General features: G+C 38.7%; 1 protein-coding gene across 2 annotated transcripts; it reads left to right on the top strand.

Moving 5' to 3' along the window:
• The first annotated feature begins 2380 nt into the window (after positions 1-2380).
• On the top strand, positions 2381-6685 carry LOC147906994 (uncharacterized). Of its 2 annotated transcripts, none has more exons than XR_015547981.1 (4): positions 2381-2700; positions 5841-6008; positions 6105-6235; positions 6307-6685. XR_015547981.1 is itself a non-coding variant. In XM_087415166.1 (4 exons), exons 3-4 carry the CDS (start codon positions 6143-6145, stop codon positions 6550-6552), a joined length of 339 nt encoding a protein of 112 aa, XP_087271292.1. In that variant the 5' UTR covers positions 3819-4815; positions 5841-6008; positions 6105-6142; the 3' UTR covers positions 6553-6685. The 2 variants fall into 2 exon arrangements, 1 of the variants encoding a protein (XP_087271292.1); XM_087415166.1 differs by lacking the exon at positions 2381-2700 and adding an exon at positions 3819-4815.
• The last annotated feature ends 18992 nt before the right edge of the window (positions 6686-25677 follow it).

Genomic DNA, 25677 nt, shown 5'->3' with positions numbered 1-25677 from the left:
ATAACAAAACATTATTAGTGAATATAAATTATAATTATATTTTATATGTATTATAATGTACATATACACAATAATGTACAAAATATAATTTTAATATTGCATATATCATTAATTCATTAACATGTTTATGTCTTCACTAATATGTCAATAATATTTTTTGTGTTATTGTGTATATACACATATATTATAATACACATAAAATGTAATTGTAATTCGTATTCATGAATGTCTTTTTATATACAACATTAGAATTACATTTTATATATCATTATACATATTATAATATAAAATTTTAATATTGCAAAAATGGACATAGAGAATATCTGCATGAATATCTATATATATATATATATATTATGATATTCATTTATGATAATATATTATCGTAACCTAAAATGGCATTGGATGTAAGAAAAAAGTGCTATTACGGTTTCGTATCGATATATCTAATTTAATTAAAAATCTGTATTTTATATATATTACAGACTTTTAGTACTGATGATATATATATTAGAACACGGCCTACATTGCATGTGTATATAATACAACTAAATATGTATATAATGCAACTAAATTTCTAAGGTCCGATTCTACAAATATAAGATTAACTTCAATTATGTTTATTTTTTTTTCAATTCTAAAATTGGAAAATTTTCCAAAATAAATCTTACATTGTGGGACCGATCCTAATACACGTCCCTGTTAAGATGGTAATGTAGGAAACGGAATAAAAATATCGATAATTAATCGATCGAATTTCCTGCATGATCATATTAACTTCAGAGGGCGTAAGCAGATTATACATTGGAAATGAAAACCTGTAATATCGACCTTGATCAAGTTCGGCCTTCGCTCTAGCATCCCCTTAATTACAATATTTTGTATCACTGTTAGAAATGTTTTAATGAATTTTAAGTAACGTGTAACGGAAGCTTATGGTTATGCAGTAATTGAAAAGAATTGAATAATATAACTGAAAATTAGGTTACACTAGTCTTAAATGTAATGAACGTTAATAAAAAAAACTTTTTTAATAATTTTTTATAATAAAAGTTATTTTTTTCATAAAGAAAAAAATTTTTTATTATAGTTCTAAAGTACTTTTGAAGCCATTCTGTTTTCATGCTGAAATTTTTTTCTATCTCTTACAATTCCAGCGACATTCGCTTCGAAAGAGAAATATTGATTTTTTTTTCTAAAGGGTGTTTTACCCTCTAAAAGTGCATATGGGTACGTATAAAAAATTACGTGTCGCTATTATTTTTGTCTGGAGAATAATATATTAAATGCTCATTAAAATCGGAGAGGGACAGTTGGGTCCGTTTCCTTGTAAGTTACAGATTTTTTTAATGTAATGAATATGGGCTTTAAATTTTTTTGATAGTTTAATCGAAATAAACTAAAACACTCAATTTTCAATTAGTGTTTTTCAATGCACTTAAGTTTTCAGTTACTACAAACTTAAACATCTCATTAACGTATACATAAATAATATTTTCAGTGACAGAAAATTTAAATTTTATTCATCAATGAACATAAAAAATTGATAAAATTTTAGAACGTTTCTAACAGTGTACAATAAAACTTGTTAAACGGTAAGAAACATGTGAAAAAGAACCTCAGTCAAATGCGTCATTATATATCGAAAAATAATACATCTGGATTTATAATGTAGCGGCTGTTTATGTGAACTTGTACTATAATTTCAAGTATTAACATGTCAAAAAATAAAATTCCGATTAAATATAGCATAAAACGACGCAATAGCTCCGACAAAGTGTGTCTCGAAGCGTAATTAAATAGAAATCGTATAATAAAGCAAGCGGAAAGATATCGCGACGATCAGCATATGCTTTGCGTAGTGCTCTAATTAATTAGATTAATTAGCTTAACATACTTATAATTGTGTTAAAAGGTATTTAATCGTGCTAAATAACGTGATTTATAATGATAAGAAATATGTAAGGAAAACTTCAGCTAAAATAACGTTAATGTAGACGCGAAACACATAGGACCGCCATGCTAGACTGTGCCAAGCGACGAAGCGCTACTTCCCCCTCTCTACGCGCCGCTGCCGCTGCCGCTCGAGTGTGGGCCGTCCAACGAATTCGCGCGGCGCGGCTTGATCGCATATTAGCTTAGAGACGTTTCCTTTTCTAATTCGAAAACTACAGTCAGTATCTCAAAATAGTATAAAAATTTTTTATTCCCTTTGATCCATTCTCCGTCCTCAATGTGGTCCCGACTCATCTTAAAAGGCACCCTGTATATATATGTATATATATATATATATATATATATATATATATATATATACAAAAAATATTTTATTATTAAAAAATTCCAAGTTTAACTGTTTCCCATATTAGTTCGGTCTGCCATTAGGCCGCGAACTGCACTTCGTGCTTTTCGTAGATCGTTCCGCTCATAGAGTTGCGATCTGTATTCTTTATTCGATCCGCATAAATTACCGCGAGTAAATAAAATTAATATTTTACATATTCTGTAAATTTATCAATTTTTGTGGTGGTTTATACTGACGTTTTGTAATTCTTAACCGCTGTCCTAACCAAACTACATCTTTTCGAACCTTAACTTTCATTATATAATATGCTATATTTTTTCAATGTTGCAAGTCATGTTGAAACCAACCTGAATATTTTATGTCTACAGCTTATATCATCCATCGACGGAAACAAGGTATCTAGTATCTTATAAGTTCCTCTAATATTAGAATGTCCTTCATTAAATACTGCATTGGATACTTTCCATTTAATGACACAAGTTGACACAAGTGTCATTCTATCTTTGTCACTCTCTGAATGTCAACAAGGATAGAACGACGCTTGTGCCGACTTGTGTCATCAAATGGAAAGCATCTATTCATTATCCAAACAACATCGAATCCACATAACATATTTTCATATTAAACAGTTAAGTCAAACAGTTAAGTTTCATAAGAAAATTGTAACAATTGCAGACATGTGTCAGTCATAGATTCGATATATATTAAACACCTTGCAAATAACTCGCGATGGCCACTTTTCGATGATATCAGAGTAGTAATAGATATATGTCGTGTTACAAATCAAATAAGTAAATGAAACATAACAGATATTTATCAGATAGGTAATGAAACTGAATTATTGCTATTAGGTAACACATATTTAAATGTAAGGTAACAAGTACTACATAGGAAGAATCATATTACACACATATCATTGGATGCATTCCGTAGCGACGACCGCTTACCGGAGCGCTGATCACTGTAAAGCAAGAATAATAATTAGTATGTTTATTTATTATAACAAATATTTATTATAATAAATAAACATATTAAATCCTATTCTTGCTCATAGTGAGCGCTCCGTGTGAGCAGTCGTCGCTTATACATAGGCCTAGTTTCCACCGAGGGATTAAACCGAGTCAGAATGTAAGAATCAATCAACTACAGTCGAGTATTCGCCTGTTACAGTCGAACGACAATGCTCGACTGGTTGGTTCTTACATTTTGATCCAGTTTAAACTCTAGGTGGAAACTAGGCCTATGTATAAGGTCATGTACTAATATGGATGCATACCTATTGAAATAAAAATAGAAATTGGACTTTTTCCAAAAAATAAATAATAAACATATTTTGGCTTATATATGTACATTGCATATATATGTATATATATATATATATATATATATATATATTAATAAAATATATATGTACACGCACGCACGCACAGGGTGAGGCATTTAAAAACAAGTTATCTGAATAATTTGTTTGCGTTTTTAACAATAGAAAAATGTCAAACAAAAATTGTTTGATTTCGAGGAGCATGTATAATTATAATTATATGTGCCCCTCGAAACCAAGCAACTTTTGTTTGATACTTATCCTTCTATTGTTAAAAACGCAAGAGAGTTATTCAGATGACCTGTTTTAAATGTCTCACTCTGTATATGCCGCATAAGCCTAAATATAATTATAAGCTAATATATATTTATTTATTCATAATTATTGAAAAATTCCATTTTCTTTATTTGCACTTGCACGTCATACAATTATTTTTGAAATTAATGTTAAAAAATACATAAATAAAGATATATTTAATTAGGCTTACATTGTACATTGTGTGCATTTATATTTTATATTTTGTGTAGCATAAACATATTATTAAATATAAAACTGTATGTACTTATTGCTTATTATTATTAGGAATTACTATATATATATATATATTAGACTAATTTTGAAACTTATATATTTATTAAGTCAAAGTATATATTTTTATTTTATTTTAAGTATTTTTATATATGATTTGAAAAAGGAATATATATATTGGGAGTGTGAATAAGTTCTCGCCGTTTTTTTGTGAAAATAAATCTTTTATAAAAAAAAAAATAATAAAAGAACAAGTCAATTAAAGTATTGCCTATCGCTGGAGACAACTTTGTCCCATCTTTCTGGCAGCATTTGAATTCCACGTCGAAAAAACGACACTTCTTTTGCGGCTATCCACGAATCGATCCAATTCTTGGTATTTTCGTATGATGAGAACTGCTGCTCAGACAGGCCGTGCGTCATCGATCGAAATAGATGGTAATCAGAAGGCGCAATATCTGGTGAATACGGCGGGTGGGGTAGGACCTCCCACTTCAGCGTTTCCAGGTATGTTTTGACCGGTGCCGCGACATGCGGCCGAGCGTTATCATGCAGCAAAATAACCTTATCGTGTCTTTGCTCATATTGCGGCCGTTTTTCTTTTAATGCTCGGCTCGCATCAATTGTCGTCGATAGAGATCTCCTGTGATGGTTTAGTTGGGTTGGAGCAGCTCATAGTACACTACCCCCAGCTGATCCCACCAAATGCAGAGCATGAGCTTGGAACCGTGTATATTCCGCTTTGGCGTTGATGCTACTGCTTCGCCGGGCTTAACCCACGATTTTTTATGCTTCGGATTACTGTAGTATATCCACTTTTCATCACCAATGACAATACGATGTAAAAAACCTTTCCTTTTTTGTCGTTGAAGCAGCTGTTAACACGTGACAATACGCCGTTCGGTGTCTCTCGGCTTCAGTTCGTACGGCACCCAAGATCCTTCCTTTTGTATCATTCCTAATGCTGACAGACATTTTGAAACTGTTGTTTGATCAACTCCTAATAATTTTGCAATGTCGGATTGCGTCTGACATGGATCTTCATCAAGTAATGTTTCCAGTTCTTTGTCTCGAAACTTTTTTGATGCACCACTGCGTTCTCTATCTTGAAGATTAAAATCACCATTTTTAAATCGGTTAAACCAATCTCTGCATGTTCTTTCCGACAAAGCATGATCACCATAGGTTTCTACAAGAATTCTGTGCGCTTCAGCTGCAGATTTCTTCTGAATAAAATAGTGCAGTAAAATTCCCCGCAAAAACGATTTATTTGGCACGAAATTTGACATGTTTTATGGTACGAAAAGAAAATGTTCTTTATAGATTAAAGGTAAAACACGCATTGATTTTAAACATAGGTTATAGAACTTCAATATAGAGGCGTCATCATCTTTAATTATACACACAAACTTTTTATACCGCATCTGATGGTGAAACGGCGAGAATTTATTCACACTCCCAATATATATATATATATATTAGGTGTTGGAATTAATTCGTAGCGTTTTTTAATGAAAGAATGTTATTTATTTCACATGAGCATTAAAAAATACATTAATGAAAGTACTTTTAAAACTTATAAATACTTTGTAAAACGCTACGAATTAATTCCAACACCTAATATATATATATTATTTGCATTAATACACACATTTATTATAAGAAATTAATCACAAAATTACACAGGTCAACATTTGATCTAAAAGGATACTCTGGAAGCGGACTGGTCCCAGTAGGTTTTTTGGGTCGCTGATTACGATGAGCGGGTTGGTTAAGCTTCATCACATTAGGTTCAAGATCATTTCAAGGTCAAGTGGAGAGAAAACCTTCGAAAAAATCCAAAAAAATTCATGGGTATGTTTTTGAGGTCCCCGAATCCGAATCCGTAGTTCGTTTGAACCCACGACCCCTCCTAGAGGTCATTCAAAGTCATTCGTAGGAAATTTGTAGGTCAAGTAGAGAAATAACCGTCTGAAAAATATGAAAAAATGCATGGGTATGTTTTTGAGGTCCCCGAATCCGAATCCATAAATTGTTTAAACCCGCGACCTATCCTAGAGGTCATACAAGGTCATTCTAAGGTAATTTGAATATAAAGCACAAACAAAATGTATTCATACATATCTTTTTTGAGTTTAGTTTTCGATTCCAGAATTTAGGTTTGGTTGCAACCAGGGCACCTCCCCGTGGTGACGGTGTGCAACGGAGTTGTCTCACTATCCGGCGAAGTTCCTGGGATACGGCGATTATGCCGTCATGGCAACTAAACGTAGAAAATTTACGAGACAGGGTTTCGGATACCCAGAATCGGCGGCTGGTCAGGGTGGGGAAGCGGGCCCGCAGGCGTCGTCATCAAGCGACCGTAGCTCTACAGTGGTGGAAAACTTGGCCTCTGTAGAGTCGAATGCTACAAGACATTTGTCATGTACTATTGACGTGAACAATTTTTGTATTGTTTGCGGGGAGTTTATTCCACAAAAGAAAAAATTTGTATTTTCAGATGCTTTGAAAATAAAATATAAACAACTTTATAGTATTGATACAAGTTCATTGGACAACTCCCAAAATTATATGTTCGAGATGCCGTAGTGTTCTTAATGAAATTAACAAGCAGGTATTTTCTAAACCAATGATATGGAGATCCCCAACAAATCATGCTACCGACTGTTTCTTCTGTTTAACAAACGTGAAAGGTTACAACCGAAAGAATAAAAATTTAATTTCATATCCACAAGTCAGATCTGTGAATTTTCCAGTTCCTATTCACACGAATACTAATGATAGCAAGGAAATAAATGAAGAGGAACTGGAAGATTTAAATGATGAAGATTTGTTAAATGGATCATTGGAATGTGATGAGAGTCAAAATTTTAGCACAGAAGAGTCAGATTTTGAGGAAAATACGGCAGATGCTGAGAAATGGGACCAAGATGAAGTAAGTGATCTTTGCAGAGACTTAGGACTCTCGAAAGAGAGCTCAGAACTTTTAGCATCCAGATTAAAAGAAAAAAAAAGTCTTTCTACAGGAACAAAAATTTCTTTGTATCGTTCGAGAGAACGAACTTTCCGAAAATATTTTTCAAAAATGAAAAATTTAGTTTATTGCCATAATATTTAAGAGTTAGTGAAAGAATACGATATAGAATATACACCAAGCGATTGGCGACTTTTTATAGATTCGTCAAAAAGAAGTTTGAAAGCAATCTTGCTACATAATGGAAATATTTATGCCCCTCTGCCAGTTGCTCATTCAGTTGTCTTAAATGAAGAATACCATAATTTAGAATTGTTGTTACAAAAATTGAAGTACGAAGAAAATGAGTGGTATCTGTGTGGAGATTTAAAGATATTTACAATTGTACTAGGGCAACAATCTGGAAATACTTCTTTTCCGTGCTTCATTTGTGAATGGAACAGTCGAGCTAGAGATCTGCATTATGTGAAAAAAGACTGGCCTTTGAGGCAGGAATTAATTCCTGGCGAAAAAAATATCATAGGTCCAAGTTTGATATCAACTAATAAGGTCCTTCTTCCACCTTTGCACATAAAATTAGGTATTATCAAACAGCTTGTCAAGGCTATGAGCCGAAATGAAAGTCCCGCTTTCATGCATATTTTTCAAGTACTACCTAAACTTTCGGAAGCAAAAATAAAGGAAAGCATCTTTACTGGACCACAGATAAGAGATCGCTTAAAAAATGATGAATTCGAGAGGAAGATGAATGACAAAGAGAAAGCAGCTTGGCAAAGTTTTAGGGAGGTGACAACGAAGTTCCTTGGAAACTATAAAGATCCTGATTACAAAAACATCGTCGCAAAACTTGTTAAAAATTTTGCAGAAATGGGATGCTTAATGAGTCTGAAACTGCATTTTCTCGACTCTCACCTCGATTGGTTCCCAGAAAATCTGGGAGCTTTTAATGAAGAACAAGGAGAAAGAATGCACCAGGACTTGAATGAATTCGAAAAGAGATATCAAGGTGTTTGGGGAATAAATAGGCTGGCAGACTACTGCTGGAGTCTAAAGAGAGACTCAAAAAAAAGTCATAAAAGAAAAGGAATTCGAAGATCATTCCACCAAAAACGTTAGCGTTCACAATAAGAGTGAGCCTTGCCTTTATTGACCGGATTCCAACTCCTCGCTTTAACTAGCCGGAATTTACGTCTTGGCCGGGTAACAATTCCTTGCTTTAACTAGCCGGGGTTTAATGGGAGTTTATGTCTTGCCTTAACTGGATTATAGTTTCTGCCATTGACTGACTGGAACTGAATTAACTTAAAACCGACCTTGAATGACCTCTAGGAGGGGTCGTGGGTTCAAACGAACTACGGATTCGGATTCGGGGACCTCAAAAACATGCCCATTCATTTTTTTCAGATTTCTCAGACGGTTATTTCTTTACTTGACCTACAAATTTAGTACGAATGACCTTGAATGACCTCTAGGAGGGGTCGTGGGTTCAAACGAACTACGGGTTCGGATTCGGGGACCTCAAAAACATACCCATGAATTTTTTTGGATTTTTTCGAAGGTTTTCTCTCTATTTGACCTTGAAATGACCTTGAACCTGATGTGATGAAGCTTAACCAATCCTCTTATCGTAATCAGCGACCCAAAAAACCTACTGTGACCAGTCCTCTTCCAGAGTATCCTTTTAGATCAAATGTTGACCTGTGTTATTATTGTAAATATATAATAGGTTTACATAAAGAAGTCATACAATACATTTAACAAGTGTCTTGTAAGTGTGAAAACAATGCAGCAAAGCAATAAGAAAAAAAAAAAAAAAAGAGATCCGAAGATTATATAATAGGAAATGTAGAACTACTAAACATATATACTGAGCTCTAGAAATTGATCAACATATATATAATATATATAATATATATATATAATAATGAATAAATATAACTTAAAATATTTTTAAATATTTAATCATTTGGTCGATACATCTTTTCCTATAATAACTGCAGTCACCACTATTAAAACGTAATATATATTAATAATATTATACTATAATATGTAAATGATGTATTGTCTTTTCTTTTACTCATCATCTTGAACATTTGTAGTCTTTTTTTCTTGTTTGGATTTAAAAGTATAATTGACCTTTTTAAATCTGTATTATACAAGCACGTGAAAGCACACATTCAATGTACGTAGCGATAAATTTTGAACTTATATTTTTCGCTTGCATCTAAGCGTTGCTTGGATAAGCCACTTATTAATGGTTTCTTCTGTTTCTTGAGGTTTTGCCTCTATCTTTTGGCTTTTTATAATAGCTTAATATGAAAAAAGAATATGAACATATGTATGATTGTATTTGTTATAATTAATTATATTAAATATATGGATTAATAAGATACTTTAATCAATGTCGCAATATTTAAACAATTAAATGCCTTTTTTTCACAGTTTAGTTGGCCAGCCCAACTAAACTATACTGCAACTTTATTCACTATGAGTGCGAACAGTATGTTGTGTTAGTTGGTTTACGTCGTTCCCTCCAATAGTACTGCACAGAGCTTCTCTCTAAAAATGAACGATGAACGATATTAGGCAAGTCGATAAGTTCTTCGAAAATCTGTCAGAGAGCACTCGCAGAGTCATGTCACATTACTTTTTGGCAAGTATAATAACATCTTTCAACTGATTACTGTCAAATTTTGAGCGGAATTCATCGCATAGTTTCAATTCTGTAGACGATTAAAGCGAACAACCTTTGTATTTTTTGCAAAATGGAAAAAAACGAATTTCGTGCAGTGATCAAACATCTACATATGAAAGATTTAACGCCGAAAGAAATCAAACCTAGTTGGATAATGTTCATAGCACATCTGCACCAGCGTTTGCGACTGTATACAATTGGGTGAATGAATTTAAATGTGGTCGTACATCCACGTGTGATGAACCTCGTTTGAAACGTCCAATTGAGGCTGCTACGCCAGAAATGATCGATGAAGTCCACGATATTGTTTTGACTGATCGACGAGTGAAAGTGCGCGAGCTTGTTGAGACCACAAGCATATCACATGGCACAGTTGATTTCAATTTTCACGAACAATTGGATAAAAAGCTGTCGGCAAGATGGATGCCGCGTTTGCTCACTGTGGACCATAAGCGCGACCGTGTGACGATTTCAAAATAATGTTTGGAAATAGTTCAACGTAATCCAAATGAATTTCTGCGTCAATTCATTACTGTAGACGAAACATGGATCCATTACTTCACACCCGAGACGAAAGAACAATCAAAACAATGGACTTCACCGAGTGAACCAGAAGAAGACGAAGACCGTAAAATCAACCAGAAAGGTGATGGCCACAGTTTTTTGAGATACACGCGGTATAATTCATATCGCTTACCTTCCGTCGAAGCAAATGATCAATGGCGATTACTACGCAACCTTATTGGACCGTTTCAACATTTTAAGGAAAAAACATCCCCATTTGACGAAGAAGAAAGTGCTCTTCCATCAAGACAATGCACGGATTCACCCGGCACCGATGGCCAAATTCAATAAATTCCGCTACAACAATGAATTACTTCCCCAGCATATTCGTCAGATTTAGCCCCTGCGACTATTTCCTGTTTCCAAACCTGAAAAAATGGTTCGGAGGAAAGAGATTCACCACCAGAGAACAGCTCATCGCCGAAACAGAGACTTATTTTAAACAAATCATATTATTCGGATGGCTTGAAAAAGTTGGAATCGTTGAATCAAGTGTATCGAGCTGAAAGGAGACTATGTTGAGAAATAAAAATGAATCAATAAAAAAAAATGTTTTATTATGTTTTTCTAAAAACTTATTGACTCGTATTATAAATCATGTCGTTCTTCTAAATTGAATGTTACATGACATATATATTTTTAAAAAGTTTAATTTCCTTACAAATATAGTATATTAAATAATTATAGGTTGACAGTGTAAACAATTTGTACAAAATGTAATCTTACCGCACGTTGGAAAAAAATCTTCGTCCTTTAAAGCCATTTCAAATTCATTAAGTTCGTCAAAATTTGAACAAATATTTTTTGGCCATCCATAATTGTTTTATTTATTGTTTTGAATATGAGTGGATTATTTTGATTACCATCATAACACTTCCATTTTCCATTAACATGTCCTTTCAGTAAATTGTTCTTTGGTGTCTTTCAGCTCAAACAAGTTTTATTTTTCTTCCGTAACATTTCGAACTTTGATAATACAATTTTGATTATAGATAAGTAGAGTATCATTCCTTAAAGCGTGAAAACGCGAAAGACAAAATTGCCTATTTAGCAAACTGACAAGGAAAGATTCACAAATATCTGGAACCGATTTGATTCTCCATGAGATATGTTGTTAAACACGAAAATCTAAGAGACACGTATTTTTTTATACGTGCGTTAACTCATGTTTAAGGGATCATGTTTAAGGGAGACACTCCTTAAAAAAAACGGTATTTTTCTTTCAAGGCGAATATCGTCAAAAGTATAAAAGATAGAAAAAATTTTTTTAAACAAGAATTATAAGTTTCAAGAGTACTTTAGAGTTATAAATAAAATAAATTTTGTTTATTTTTTTGTTTAACAAAATATCTCTACCACCCATAATTTTCTTAAATTTTCAAATTTTTTTTAAAGATTAAAGATTATTTTTTCACGAATTCAACCATGCGTAATAAAGTTATATTACAACATATCATTTTCGAGAATTAATTATTAACGCTTCTATATACATAATCCATGCTCATATGCGTAAGTAATTGTCGTCGGAACAGTAAAATATATGATAAGTAGTAAATATATAATGTAAATATATAATAAGTAGTAATGCTGTGGAAGTAATGCTGTGGAAGTTTGACGTCATGCAGAGTGTTAGTAAGATATCACAGATTTTGAAGACTGCAGTCACAAGACAACAAAAAACATCGCAAAAAAGAGAATAGAGCCATGAACAAAAAACAATACAAAAAACAAATGGTTATAAAACGAAAAGTGTTACGAAGGCTATTCATCGATATAGATTCCAATCGTTTTTCGGCCAAGATATGGCGTAATGTAATTTTTCTAGAAATAACATTTATTAATTATTTCAAATAAATACGATCAAGTTTCATAATTATTATTCATCGATTATCATAATTATTATCGATTGAGTGCCAACATCTGCTATCGAAATCGATGATATTGAAACGTAATGTCTCCCTCCCTTGAAAGAGCCTTGATCGTTTATCCTTTTTTTGGGATGGAACATAACAATCATGTTTTTGCAATATATTTCAAGGTTCATAGAAGTGTAAATGTAAGTGAAACTTTATAAAATTGTATTTTCATAAATTTTATGAAGGTGAAGCGTTTTGAAGCATACTTTGAAAATGAGTGCATAATGCTCTACTCCGAAAAGAGGGAGTTACAGACGAAAATAAATTCAGTCTAGAAATGCGCCAGGTTATAGTTGAAATCTATGAGAGCGAACTCGTCTTACTGTTATTATAGTAAATCGTTGTAAATATGCATCGAGATTTCAATCAAGTAGAGCGCGATCTGTTCGACCAAATTCTTACCTTGAAGGAGTGTTTTGCGTGGCTAGAAAAGTGCAATGAATTTATTAAACAGCTTGAAGAATGCAATCATGTCAAGCATCCACGGCTCTCCATTGGATACAGACAAGCTCTAATCGTTACAATTGTACGACTCGAGGATAGACTCAATTAGAAAGACGATTTCTGCATTTTGGTGGTGATTACGCGAGCACTAGCAATAACAGCGACAATAACGTGGAAAGATCTTTTGTAACATCGAACTTGTGTAAATAGTATGAGCGGCACGTCATCGAATCCACGTTAGCATCTCTCGAGGAGTTTCAAGAACGTGACAGTGAGTGGGCGAATCCTGAATCTTACAATAAACATCAATAAATGTAATCCAATGCGCGTGGGATGTCGCTTCGAAGTAAGAGATAATGACAAAGAGAGCGATGATTAACATGCGATCGATGGACAATGCATGCTTCGCGTGGTCAGTGGTCACCGCTCTGTATCCAGCCGAAAGAAACGCGAATCGTGAATCTTCTCATCCACTCTATACGATGATACTGAATTTACAAAATATATTGGGAGTACAAATTAGTTCGTTTCTTTGTGTTCCGTTTTTTTGTGTTCAAAAATGCATTTATTTCAAAACAAAATGAATGAACAGATTAATTAAAGTATTAGCTATTACTTTTTCCCATCTCTCAGGCAATTTTCGAATTCCATCTCGAAAAAATGACTCGTCTTTGGAGGCGATTCAATTTTGGAGCCAATTTTTGATTTCTGCGAAAGAAGTCAACCGGTGACGTGCTGCATCCTTCGGAACTCAGTAAGAAGGAGCAATGTCCGGAGAATACGGCGGGTGCAGTAAAATATCCCATTTGAGCATTTCTAAATATTTTTTTACGACTTTTGCGATATGAGACCGAGCGTTGTCATGAAGAAAAATAACTTTATCATGTCTTTGCTCGTATTCCGGCCGTTTTTCTCGCAATGCACGGCTTAAACGAATCAATTGTAGCCGATACCGATCGCCCGTAATGGAATCGCCAGGTTTCAGCAGCTCATAGTAAATAACATCCTTTTGGTCCCACCAGATACAGAGCATGATCTTCGAACCATGAATGTTCGGCTTTGGTATTGATGTTGAGATGACAACGATTGACCGGGCTTAACGTAGTATTTTTTCTTCTTGGGGTTGTCGTAGAATATCCACTTCTCATCTCCAGTCACAATCCGATGCAAAAAACATTTTCTTTATTGTCTTTGAATCAGCTGTTTGCAAGTGAAAAATCGCCTTTCAACGTCTCTCAGTTTCAGTTCATAAGACATCCAATTTTCTTGTTTTTGAATTATTCTCATGGCTCTCAATCGTGCAGAAACGGCTTGTTAAGTTACTCCCAATGATTCTGCAAGCTCCTCTTGCGTTTGACTCTGATCTTCTTCGAGTAATGCCTCTAATTCTTTGTCTTCGAATTTTTTTGGCTGTCCAGAGCGAGGCTTGTCTCCAACATTGAAATCTCCATCCTTGAAACGTCGAAACCATTCTGTACATGATTTATCAGTTAGAGCAGTGTCATCATAAACTTCGACAAGCATTTGATGGGCTTCAGCTACACTTTTCTTCCAATTAAAGCAAAAAATTAGAACCTCCCGCAAATGCTGCTTGGTTAACACAAAATTCGACATTTCAAACACAGAAAAAATCAAGGTTTTTGTATGAAACTCAAAGCGATATAAACTGAATATTATTAGCAGATGTCTCTGAAAACGCCAAAATCAGCTGTCATTACCATTTGTGGCGTTGCGAGCGTTAGTTGCGGCGCTGCGAACGTTAGCTGCGGCGCTGCGCGCGTCCGTCGCGACGCTGATACGGTCGTTCTTTCCATGACTCTTCCCATTCTCTCTCCGGCGTCATGGCGTGCCGCGTGCAGACCTCGTGTAAGTCTCTGCGATAGTCAGTAAGTTAGAACTCCGACGTTAAAGCTCCGAATTACCTTGTGTATTCCGCGAGGCCGATACCGATCATTATTCATGTCCGCGATAATTATTAGCGTCGTCAGATAAATTCTTAGAGTGTATTTTCATAGTTCTAGTATTGTAACTCCGCGACACGATGCCGGTATCCGAGCCGACTTACACGCGCAATCACGTCTCTACTTTCTAATCAACATTTGTATTCAGTATTTAGTTAATTAGGCATTAAGTGTGTATTAAAACGCCTCATGGCATAAAATCAGAAGCAGTGCGTAGCGCTCATTCTCAACCTAACTTTTTCCCGCCATACGTCCTTTGCCGTGGTTGGTAACCACCGGCGTCATATTGCGTAGCACGCGATCCAATAGCCACAAACTGGTGACCCCGACGTGATCGCGCGGTATTTTTGCTGTTGTTTGCGCGTGTGTGACTTCGTGTGTTCGACCTTACGCGCGCATCTAAATAAACCGCCGACATGCCTGGTGGCTCTAGCGATTCCCCGGCGTGCAATCCGGACGGCGGCGCACCATCGCGTATTATCGAGATACCCGCGCTTTCGCGAGTCGGTATTAGGTCCATACCGTTCTGGAAAAAAAAACCAGATCTTTGGTTCGTGCAAATGGAAGCTCAATTCCTCACCGCAGGCATAACGGTAGACGACACGCGGTATAATTACGTAATACAATGTCTCGACGACGATTCCTTGACCGAAGCTAGTGATATCATACTTAATCCGCCCGCGATGGACAGATACGCCGTGCTAAAAGACAGGTTATTGAGAAGCTTCGCGGACAGCGCCGATAAAAAATTGCGCAAATTGTTAAACGAAGTCGACCTAGGCGACCGTCGCCCGTCTCAATTGCTCCGCCGCATGCGGGATCTCGCGCAAAATGGCGCATCGGAAGAAGTATTGAAATCGTTGTGGCTGCAGCGCTTGCCGCAACAGGTACAGGCGATATTAGCGTCCAGCAAGCACGAGCTGGAGGAACTAGCGCAATTAGCGGACCGAATCGCGGACGTGCTTAGCCCCAGCGCCATGGCTGTCGCAACGGTTGCGCCGACGAACAGTAACACTAAAGACGCACAAATATCCGCGCTTACTGAACAAGTAACTAAACTAGTAGCTCATTTATCGCGCGACAGGTCGCGGCCCTCGCATAATTCGCGTCGTAGAAGCCGCTCCAAGTCCCAGCCCACGAGCAAGCCGTGCTGGTATCACCAACGCTTCGGCGGCAGAGCGCTCAAATGTACGCAACCGTGCAGCTGGAAGCCGACGGCGTCAACGGAGAAGGAAAACTAACAGCTGAACTATCCCCGACGGCAGGAAGTTCGGCGGCGGTGAATCGCCGTTTAATGGTGCGTGACCGTGTCACCGGCACCAATTTCCTGGTGGACACGGGCGCCGACGTCTCGACCGTACCCGCCTCAAGGCGCGACCTTGCGCACTTAGATAAGCAGGTACTCTACGCTGCGAATGGTACGATCATCTCGACGTACGGGCAGAAGCTACTCCGGCTCGACCTCGGATTCCGCCGAGTGTTCCAGTGGCCCTTCATCATCGCAGAAGTGGACACCTGTATAATCGGCTCGGACTTCCTGGCGCGCTACAATTTGCTGCCTGACATCCGGCATAAGAGGCTTATCGATGGCGACACGCTCTTCAAGATTAACGCACAGCTCGTCTATAAGACAGTACCAAAGCTGACAGCCTTCGCCGACGACTGCCCTTTTAAAGAATTACTAAGAGAGTTTCCAAAGATCACTCGAACATCGGGTACGCACAAGCCAGCCGCACATGCGGTAGAACACGTCATCGAAACAAAAGGGCCCCCGGTGTCAAGCAAAGCCAGACGACTCTGCCCGGAGAAATTTAAGGCAGCCAAGCAAGAGTTCGAATATATGATTCAACAGGGCTTATGCAGGCCCTCCAAGAGCCCTTGGGCCAGCCCACTGCACCTGATCAAGAAGAAGAATAGCGATTGGCGTCCGTGCGGGGATTACCGCAAGCTCAACGAGGTAACCGTCCCGGACCGTTACTCAATTCCGTTTCTTCAAGACAGCACACACTTTCTTCATGGTAAAACAGTTTTTTCCACGATCGATCTAGTACGCGCATATCAGCAGATTCCAGTTCGCGAATCGGATATTCCGAAAACTGCCATCATCACACCATTCGGGCTTTTCGAATTTCTGTTTATGACCTTCGGACTTTGTAACGCAGCTCAAACCTTTCAACGATTCATGGATCGAGTAACCATAGGACTCGATTTTTGCTTTACTTATATTGACGATATTCTAATCGCTTCGCAAAACGAAACTCAGCACAAGGAGCACCTAAGGATTCTGTTCGGTAGACTGCAACAGCATGGAATAGCGATCAACCCGAATAAATGCGTGTTCAGGCAGAAGAGTGTCAACTTCCTTGGACATATGATCAGCGCCGAAGGCATCAAGCCCTTGCCCGAAAAGGTTCAAGCAATTGTTGATTTTCAGGAACCAGCCACTGAAAAAGGACTTCGACGATTCCTGGGAATGCTCAATTTTTACAACCGGTTTTTAAAGGATATCGCAAGTATACAGGCGCCATTGTTAAAAGTAATTTCTGGGCGTAAACGCAACAACAATGCGAAAATCGAGTGGACTCCTGAGCTCAAGCAATCCTTTCGACGAGTCAAGGAACATCTTGCTCAAGCCACCTCGCTCGCATTTCCGGACAGCAATGCAACACTCTCGTTGCAAACAGACGCCTCAGATAAAGCAATCGGCGCAGTATTGCAACAGCACAGCAACGGATTTCTCCAACCACTCAGCTTCTTTTCAAGGAAACTCACGCCTACACAAACTAAGTATAGTGCATACGATAGAGAACTATTAGCTATCTATGCGGCTATCAAACATTTTCGATATATGTTAGAGGGACGAAATTTTCACGTTATCACGGATCATAAACCTCTCATTTACGCATTCAAGAAGAAGTCAGATCAAATGTCGCCAAGACAAACTCGTCATCTACTCTTCATTTCAGAATTCACAACTGATGTACGTCACGTTTCAGGCGCCGATAACATCGTAGCAGATGCATTATCTCGCGCCGACACTATCGTGATGCCAACTAGTCTCGATATGCAGGAGATTGCAGAAGCTCAAGCCTCGGATGATGAATTGCAGCAATTGAAGCAGTCCACATCAACGTCTTTGAAGCTCAAAAAGTTTACCTTATCGGAAACAGCATCCAGCATTTACTGCGACACTTCAGAACAAGAGATCAGACCTTACATTCCTGGACCACTACGAAGGCGAGTTTTCGACATGGTGCATCAAATGTCGCATCCAAGCGGCAGAGCAACTCACCGGCAAATTGCACAAAAATTTGTGTGGCCTTCCATGTCTAAGGACATTAAAGAATGGGCCCGCACTTGTCTAGCATGCCAACAATCCAAAATTCATCGTCATAACCACACCACACCCTCCAAAATACCAATACCAGATTCTCGTTTCGAGCATGTACATATCGACATCGTCGGTCCTCTACCTCCATCCAAAAATTTCAGGTATTTATTAACAATGATTGACCGATTTACTCGTTGGCCGGAAGCTATTCCATTACAGGATTGTACAGCAAACACGGTAGCAAAGATGTTTTTCACTCACTGGGTAGCCAGATTCGGAGCTCCACGCTTGATCACGACCGATCAAGGCTCGCAATTTGAAGCGCAGCTGTTCGACACATTAACTAAGCTCATTGGCTCTAAACGTTGTCGGACAACTGCATACCACCCGGAGTCTAATGGCATCATCGAGCGATGGCATCGCTCTCTAAAAACAGCATTAATGTGTCACGGCGAAACTCAATGGACTGACACACTGCCAATAGTATTACTAGGATTGAGAACTTGTCTCAAAGAAGATCTAGGCGCTTCGGTAGCGGAATTAGTGTACGGCACTACGCTCAAGGTACCAGGCGAATTTTTCTCCTCTGAAGAGATGCCGAGCAACCCACGAATCTTCGTCGAAGATTTCCGCGTAATTATGCAAAAGTTGCGGCCTAGACCAACTTCTCATCACATTAGACCTAAGCTATTTTTCCACAAGGAATTATATAATTGCTCGCACGTTTTCTGCAGAGTTGAAGGCAACAGACGTCCTCTGGATCAACCATATACCGGACCGCATAAAGTACTAGAGCGCATCTCGGACCAAGTCTTCGCCATTGAAATCGACGGCAAACCCATCAATGTCACGGTCGACAGACTTAAGCCCGCGTACGTACTAATCCAAGACTCGGAAACTCTTCCGTCCACTGCATCTTCGTCTTCAACTGACATTCCAGTGCAAGGTGAACCAAAGACATATCCTAGTCCAGCAGCAAAGCGAAAGACTGTTAGATTTAAGATGTAATTCGCGCAACATTATGCTAAGCAAACCAATATGTACAACTTTTGTTTGTTTCATCTATTCCTATGTTTGTTATTCTCATTCTAGCGATATCTTAGCCAGTATTTCTTTCTTTAACGTTTACACTAGGAGGGGAGTACTGTGGCGTTGCGAGCGTTAGTTGCGGCGCTGCGAACGTTAGCTGCGGCGCTGCGCGCGTCCGTCGCGACGCATACGATACGATCGTTCTTTCCATGACTCTTCCCATTCTCTCTCCGGCGTCATGGCGTGCCGCGTGCAGACCTCGTGTAAGTCTCTGCGATAGTCAGTAAGTTAGAACTCGGACGTTAAAGCTCCGAATTACCTTGTGTATTCCGCGAGGCCGATACCGATCATTATTCATGTCCGCGATAATTATTAGCGTCGTCAGATAAATTCTTAGAGTGTATTTTCATAGTTCTAGTATTGTAACTCCGCGACACGATGCCGGTATCCGAGCCGACTTACACGCGCAATCACGTCTCTACTTTCTAATCAACATTTGTATTCAGTATTTAGTTAATTAGGCATTAAGTGTGTATTAAAACGCCTCATGGCATAAAATCAGAAGCAGTGCGTAGCGCTCATTCTCAACCTAACTTTTTCCCGCCATACGTCCTTCGCCGTGGTTGGTAACCACCGGCGCCATATTGCGTAGCACGCGATCCAATAGCCACACATTCACAACAGCCGGAACCATCTTTTGGAAAACGGATCGAACTAATTTGTACTCCCAATAGAATTTCCCATAACCTTAAAAGACGTAACGAAATTCGAACATCTCAACGTGTCCATTAATGTATATGGTATCGAGGGACAGAAAACGCTGTTCTCTCGCTGACGACAGAAAGGAGAAACATGTGAATTTATTACATTTGCAAGATCCGCGAGACGACAATGTGAGTCATTTCGTACGGATCAAGAATCTGTTCCGGCTCATGAATTCGCAATTGAATATGCATCATGGTAAGCAAAAATATATTTGCGATCGATAAGTACGATTAATAAAAGCGAATTCTTCTTTAAAAAAAAAATTAACATTATTTTATTTTTATCTGCAGCTGTTTACATTATTTTCATTCTAAGAGAGATTGCAGTCACACATGGTAGATTGCCGACGGATAAACGACTGCGCTATCCGACTATCGAGCGACGACGACAAATGGTTGAGTTTTAACAACTATAATAGGAAGGAACGAGTTTCATTTGTAGTTTACGCTGATCTAGAATGCATCTGAGAAAACTGATAGCGATCAGGAAGCATCTACGAGCACGTATCAATATCATCATCAAGTATTTAGCATAGAATACTACGTGCGCTGTTCGTATGACGATTCTCTATCAAAATATCAATTTCGTCGCGATTCGTCTAGATTGCGTTTTCATCGAAAAACTGAGAAGCACATCGCATAAAAAAAATTTTAGTAGCTAATGTTCCCATGAAAACTTTGTCGAGCGAACAGTGGGAGACATTGTCACGTGTGCAAAAAACCTTTCGCGCTAGACGATAATCGAGTAAGCAATCATTGCCATTTAACCGGTCGTTACCCTCGCATTCAAAAATTGCAATTTAAATTATAAAAACTCATATTTTATTCCCATAGTTTTCCACAATTTATCAGGTTGTGACTCTCATTTTATTATCAAAGAAATAGCTACAGCATATGAAGGCAGTATAGATTTATTATCAATAACAAAGGAAAAATATATATCATTTATAAAAAATGTTAAAGATACCGCTGGAAGATCTAATTCGCAAAATAACATAAAATTACGATTCATCGATTCTTATAAATTTTTAAGTATCAGTCTCAACAAATTAGCATCCTTTCTCAATAAAAATGAACTTCAAATTTTACAATGCGAATTTCAAAATTTGTCCGAAGAAAACTTCGAGTTACTGACACAAAAAGGGACTTTTCCATACATTGATTACGCTGACAAGCCGCAGGATACGTGTTTACCACCGCGCGATTTATTCTACAGTTCCTTAACCGATGACACTGTATTCGAAAGCGATTACGCGCACGCCATGAACATTTGGCAACAGTTCTCTGTTCAAACCTTGGATAAATACAGCGAACTATATTTAAAAACGGACGTGTTGCTGTTAGCCGCATATTTGAAAATTTTCACGATAATTATATTGAAAGTTACAGTCTCGACCCTGCGTATTATTATACTTTACCAAGTTTTACGTGGGATCCTATGCTGAAACATATATGCGTAAATTTCGAACTGCTCACTGACATCGATATGGTGATGTTTATCGAGCGCGATATACGCGGCGGTCTTAGTCAATGTTCCAGCAGGTACGCATGAGTCAATAACAAATATATACAGTCGTATGACCTATCGAAACCTTCTATTTGATGTATTTCGATGTTAATAATCTATACGGATGGGCGATGTGTCAACCATTGCCATATACCAAATTTCGATGGGTCGATAACGTCTCGGACTTTGACGTTAACGCGATCGCTCATGATTTGTTCTTGAGGTTCGACTTAGAATATCCGGAGCGTTTGCACGACGAACACATTGACCTGCTATTCTGTTCAACGCATGATAAACCTGGCAAGCAGGATAAACTTTTAGCGACTGTGTATGACAACAAACGTTACGTTATACATTATCGCAATTTGCAGCAGTGCATGCGTCACGATCTTCGTGTAACAAAGATTCATCGCGTATTGCAATTCACACAATCGCCATGGCTTGTATGATGAGTTCGGATTGTATCGCGATTGCCTCTTCTTTAATGTACGCTCCGGTTACAATATCGTCGACGTAGCAGTCGTGTCTCAGTGCGGCGAAACCTCGCGAAAATCTTGCGTTTTCATCATCGTTAAGCTGACGAAGTGTGCGGATAGCGAGAAATGGCGCGCACGACAAATCGTATGTCGTTGTGTTCAATCGCTGACTGAATGACGCCAGAGAATGCGTTAATAATCTCTCCTCGGGCGTCACAAGAATTTGGCAGTACATTTTTTCAACATCCGTCGCGATCGCGTATCAGTGCCACCGCCACCGGATCAGTACATCGGCAAGCGATGACAACAGGTTAGCGCCGACTAATAACTGAGTGTTTAGTGATTTACCGAACCTTGTACTCTGAGATTCATTGAATACTACCCTGAGTTTGGTCAACGAACTCAATTCTCGGAGCACTCCATGGTAAGATAGGTAGCATCTTGCTTGTGACTCTGATGACCTTGGCACTAATTCCATGTGATTCAATTCTTCGTATTCTTTTAGAAAGGCGTGGTACAGGTGTCCGAATCGAACGTCACATTCGCACCGACGCTCCATGGCGGTGAGCAGTCGCTTGGCTGATTGGCGGGTGTCACTGAGTGCTGCTGGCAGCGCGGCAAATGGCAGTCGCACGACATACCTTCCTGTAGCTGTGCGGTTGTGAGTTCGAGCAAAGATTTCCTCGCATCATTGCTCGTCTGACGTGATGGACACTGAGGCGGAAGGTTCCTTTTCCTGCTCCCAAAAACGTTGTACGAGCGTGTCAGCTCATGGTCAGCAGTGCACTGGAAGGAGCGGTGTGGAGACACTGAAAGATTCTTGCCGCAGTCTTCCGAGAGAATCCAAGCAGAGTGCACTGAGTGACGGGAGTGTGCGGATCGCTCTTTCGAAGGCCCTCTTGTAAAATGATAGAGCATACTTCTGCGCTGAGTAACAGCTCGATGGGATCGAGCCGAGAATTGCAGATCAGCCAGCTGGAGACCTTCAATGTGAGGCCATGTAGTCTTACATGTCATAACTGCTCCTTGATATAGCGAAAGACGTGGCAGGATAAAAGCGATAACTCGAGCTCCATTTATCCTGGAGGTGAGACTGAGAGATACCTTTCCGCGACAGGAACCCGAGCCACCGATCCCGAAAATTAAAATTGCCGCGCGGGATCGCGGCAGGCGTAAGCGCTGGACTAGCGCCTCAGAGATCAAAGACACTTCCGATCTTTGATCGATTAAGACACTAATCGGGTGAGGATTCCCGTGGCGATCATCGACAGTAATTCTTGCGGTAGCGAGTAGAATGGCCTTGCATTCGTCGTCTTGGCGTATAGCAATCAACGCGCTTACGTCGGCGAGCTTCGTAGTGACATACGCTTCGTGTAGGAGCGTGTGATGTCTCGCCTTACACGTAAAGCACGTCTTCGTTGACTGGCACTTCGCGATTGGATGCGAACCATCGAGACAGTTGTAACACAACCGGTATGTTTCAGGATTTTCGTTCGGATGCGGATTTCAACTTGAATTGTTCGCACATCATTACATTATGCCGACCTTTGCACAGAACACAGCCGGGAGCTACACATTTAGCGACGTACGATTCGCGGTGGATCTCCGAAGACCTTGATGATCTTTGGTTTTGCGGCCTTGAGAGTTTGCTTGATAATAAAGTCCATCAAGGTATCGTGATCTGGCAAGTCCGTGGAACCGCTCGTGTAAGATTCCCACTCGAGACGAGTCTTCGGATCGAAGAGCTCAATGATGAAGTGATTGAAAAAGTCAAAGCCATACGAATTAAATGGTCTTCCGATGCTTTCTTGACCATTCACGGCACTGATCGCGGCATTATAAATGTGGTTAAGTTCTTCGGCGGTATCGCTTTTCATTTTCTGCACTGCGGTGAACGTGCAAAAATTGAAGCGCGATAACTCTTTTTTGTTCTCGTAATGCTTGCACAACAGCGCCCTCGCACGAGAATAATTATCTCCGGTTACGGCTAACGGACGTATCAATGCTTCCGCGGATCTTTCTAAGCAATGCTTTAAGTGATGGAATTTCTCTACGTTTGAGATAGACGGATCATTACCGACGATGAACAAGAATGTGTTTCGAAACGATGACCAGTCTTCAAACGCGCCCGAAAATGATCGGATTTTCTGACGCGGCAACGCGTCATTTGATGGAAAAATCGTTTCCTGATTCATTCGGAGAAGCTGTATTTGACTTCTCAGCTTTGAGCTTTATCAAATAATCGTTCAACAGGCTATGCTGCTGCACGTAAGTATTTTCAGCGGAATCCGCGAATTGAGACGTACTGTACTCACTTCCATCGTAGGCTTCCTTATAACGTGCTCGTGCGGTCTTTCGAACTTCGTCCACAATTGATCGAGAAGCGCTAAGCGGGTTTCGACGGCGTGGAGAGTGATGTTGGTTATCCCCATCTTCTTTAAATTAGTCACTGATCTGGCCATGCGACCGTGGATGTCATTCTGAGTGGTCAATAAGGTATTTATTTCATCACTTATGATTTTACTTACTTACGTTCTCTCTTTGTTCTTTTAGGTATAACGCGCACTGAACGTGATGGTACTCTCGAATGAGCAATAAAATCGGCGAAGGCAAATCCGACTCGAAGGATCAGCAATGTTCGAGAGCGAATCAAAGCGAGAGCGACAGCGAGAAAAATTTGAGCGAGAGAAGGCGATTTGAACTACAGTTCGACTTACATGAATCCTTGATCACGAATCCTTGATCGAACGCGGAGGTTTTCTGGCTGAGTATAGGCGATTATACTTTTTTCAGAGTGTTCTTTAATCGGAAAAAGCGAAGAAGCGTTTATTTGGCCGAAAAAAGACGAAAAAGCTTGAATCGCAGATCGATTTGGCCTTTTATTTCGTTGGTAGAACAAAGGCTTTCTTTTTTAATCGCTTATGAGATTCTAGAAAATTATAAAAATTGAAGTGACCCTCATGATTCAGGTCGAAATTGACAATTCTCGACCGCGATGGCCAAGCGGTACGCTATTGTCATGCGCGCCCGCCAAATCAGGAATCCTGATTGGGGTGTCGGTGTGTTACGCATTTCGCGTCATGCGAGCACGCGTGCGCTGTGACTAATCTGACTGTGATTGTCGTTTTGGCGGTTAGAATTTTGTACGTATAATATGCAGATTGATTACATTTTTTGCCTTTATTGACGAGGTGATTGTCAAGTTTATGTTTTTTGGAAGCTTCTAGAAAACTTTCAAACGTTTTAATAAATTGATTAAATATATTTGTAACATCTAACTTTGACCCCCCCCCCCCTCCCCGTTCGGCGTTCTTTATTTTATTTGATTTATTCATACACGGTCGTTCTTCTTATAATGTTTATATACGTGGCCTAAATAACGCATTCTCTCTATACATATCGATTATTGCGAGGAATATTTTCGAAACGCCCTAGTGGTCGAATTGGCTAAGACACTCTTCCCAAGCAAGTTGAGAGGTACTAGGTTCGAACCCTGGCTGAGGTAATATTTTTCGCAATAAGTTTTTCTCCGTTTTTTAGGAGTTTTATTTAGAGAAGATTATTAAAACGTTTCATAATGATTGTGTTGAAAGTCCGACAATTATCGGCGCGCAATCATTTGAAACAAATAAATTGATTAAATATATTCGTAACATCTAACTTAACCGTTCGGCGTTCCTTACTTTATTCAAAAAGAATAATATTAGAAAAAATTATAAAATATTTTATTTTTTACGATAGATGTTACCGTAGATGCTACGGTAGATGCTTTTTACTCAGATGCTTAATCCTGTTTTATCTTTCACATTCTCTGTACATTCTTAGATTTATCGATTTAATACATTTCTGATGATAAAATAGT

The sequence above is a fragment of the Acromyrmex echinatior genome, chromosome 17 (assembly GCF_024713525.1).
Source record: "Acromyrmex echinatior isolate Ae372 chromosome 17, ASM2471352v2, whole genome shotgun sequence".
NCBI lineage: Eukaryota > Metazoa > Arthropoda > Insecta > Hymenoptera > Formicidae > Acromyrmex > Acromyrmex echinatior.
This window is presented reverse-complemented; position numbering and strand designations above follow the sequence as displayed.

Coding starts and splice junctions, on each gene's coding strand:
- LOC147906994 (XM_087415166.1), top strand. CDS start 6,143: ATGCATGGGTATGTTTTTGAGGTCCCCGAATCCGAATCCATAAATTGT. Junction 6,236..6,306: donor TCATACAAGGTCATTCTAAG/GTAATTTGAATA, acceptor TTTCGATTCCAG/AATTTAGGTTTGGTTGCAAC.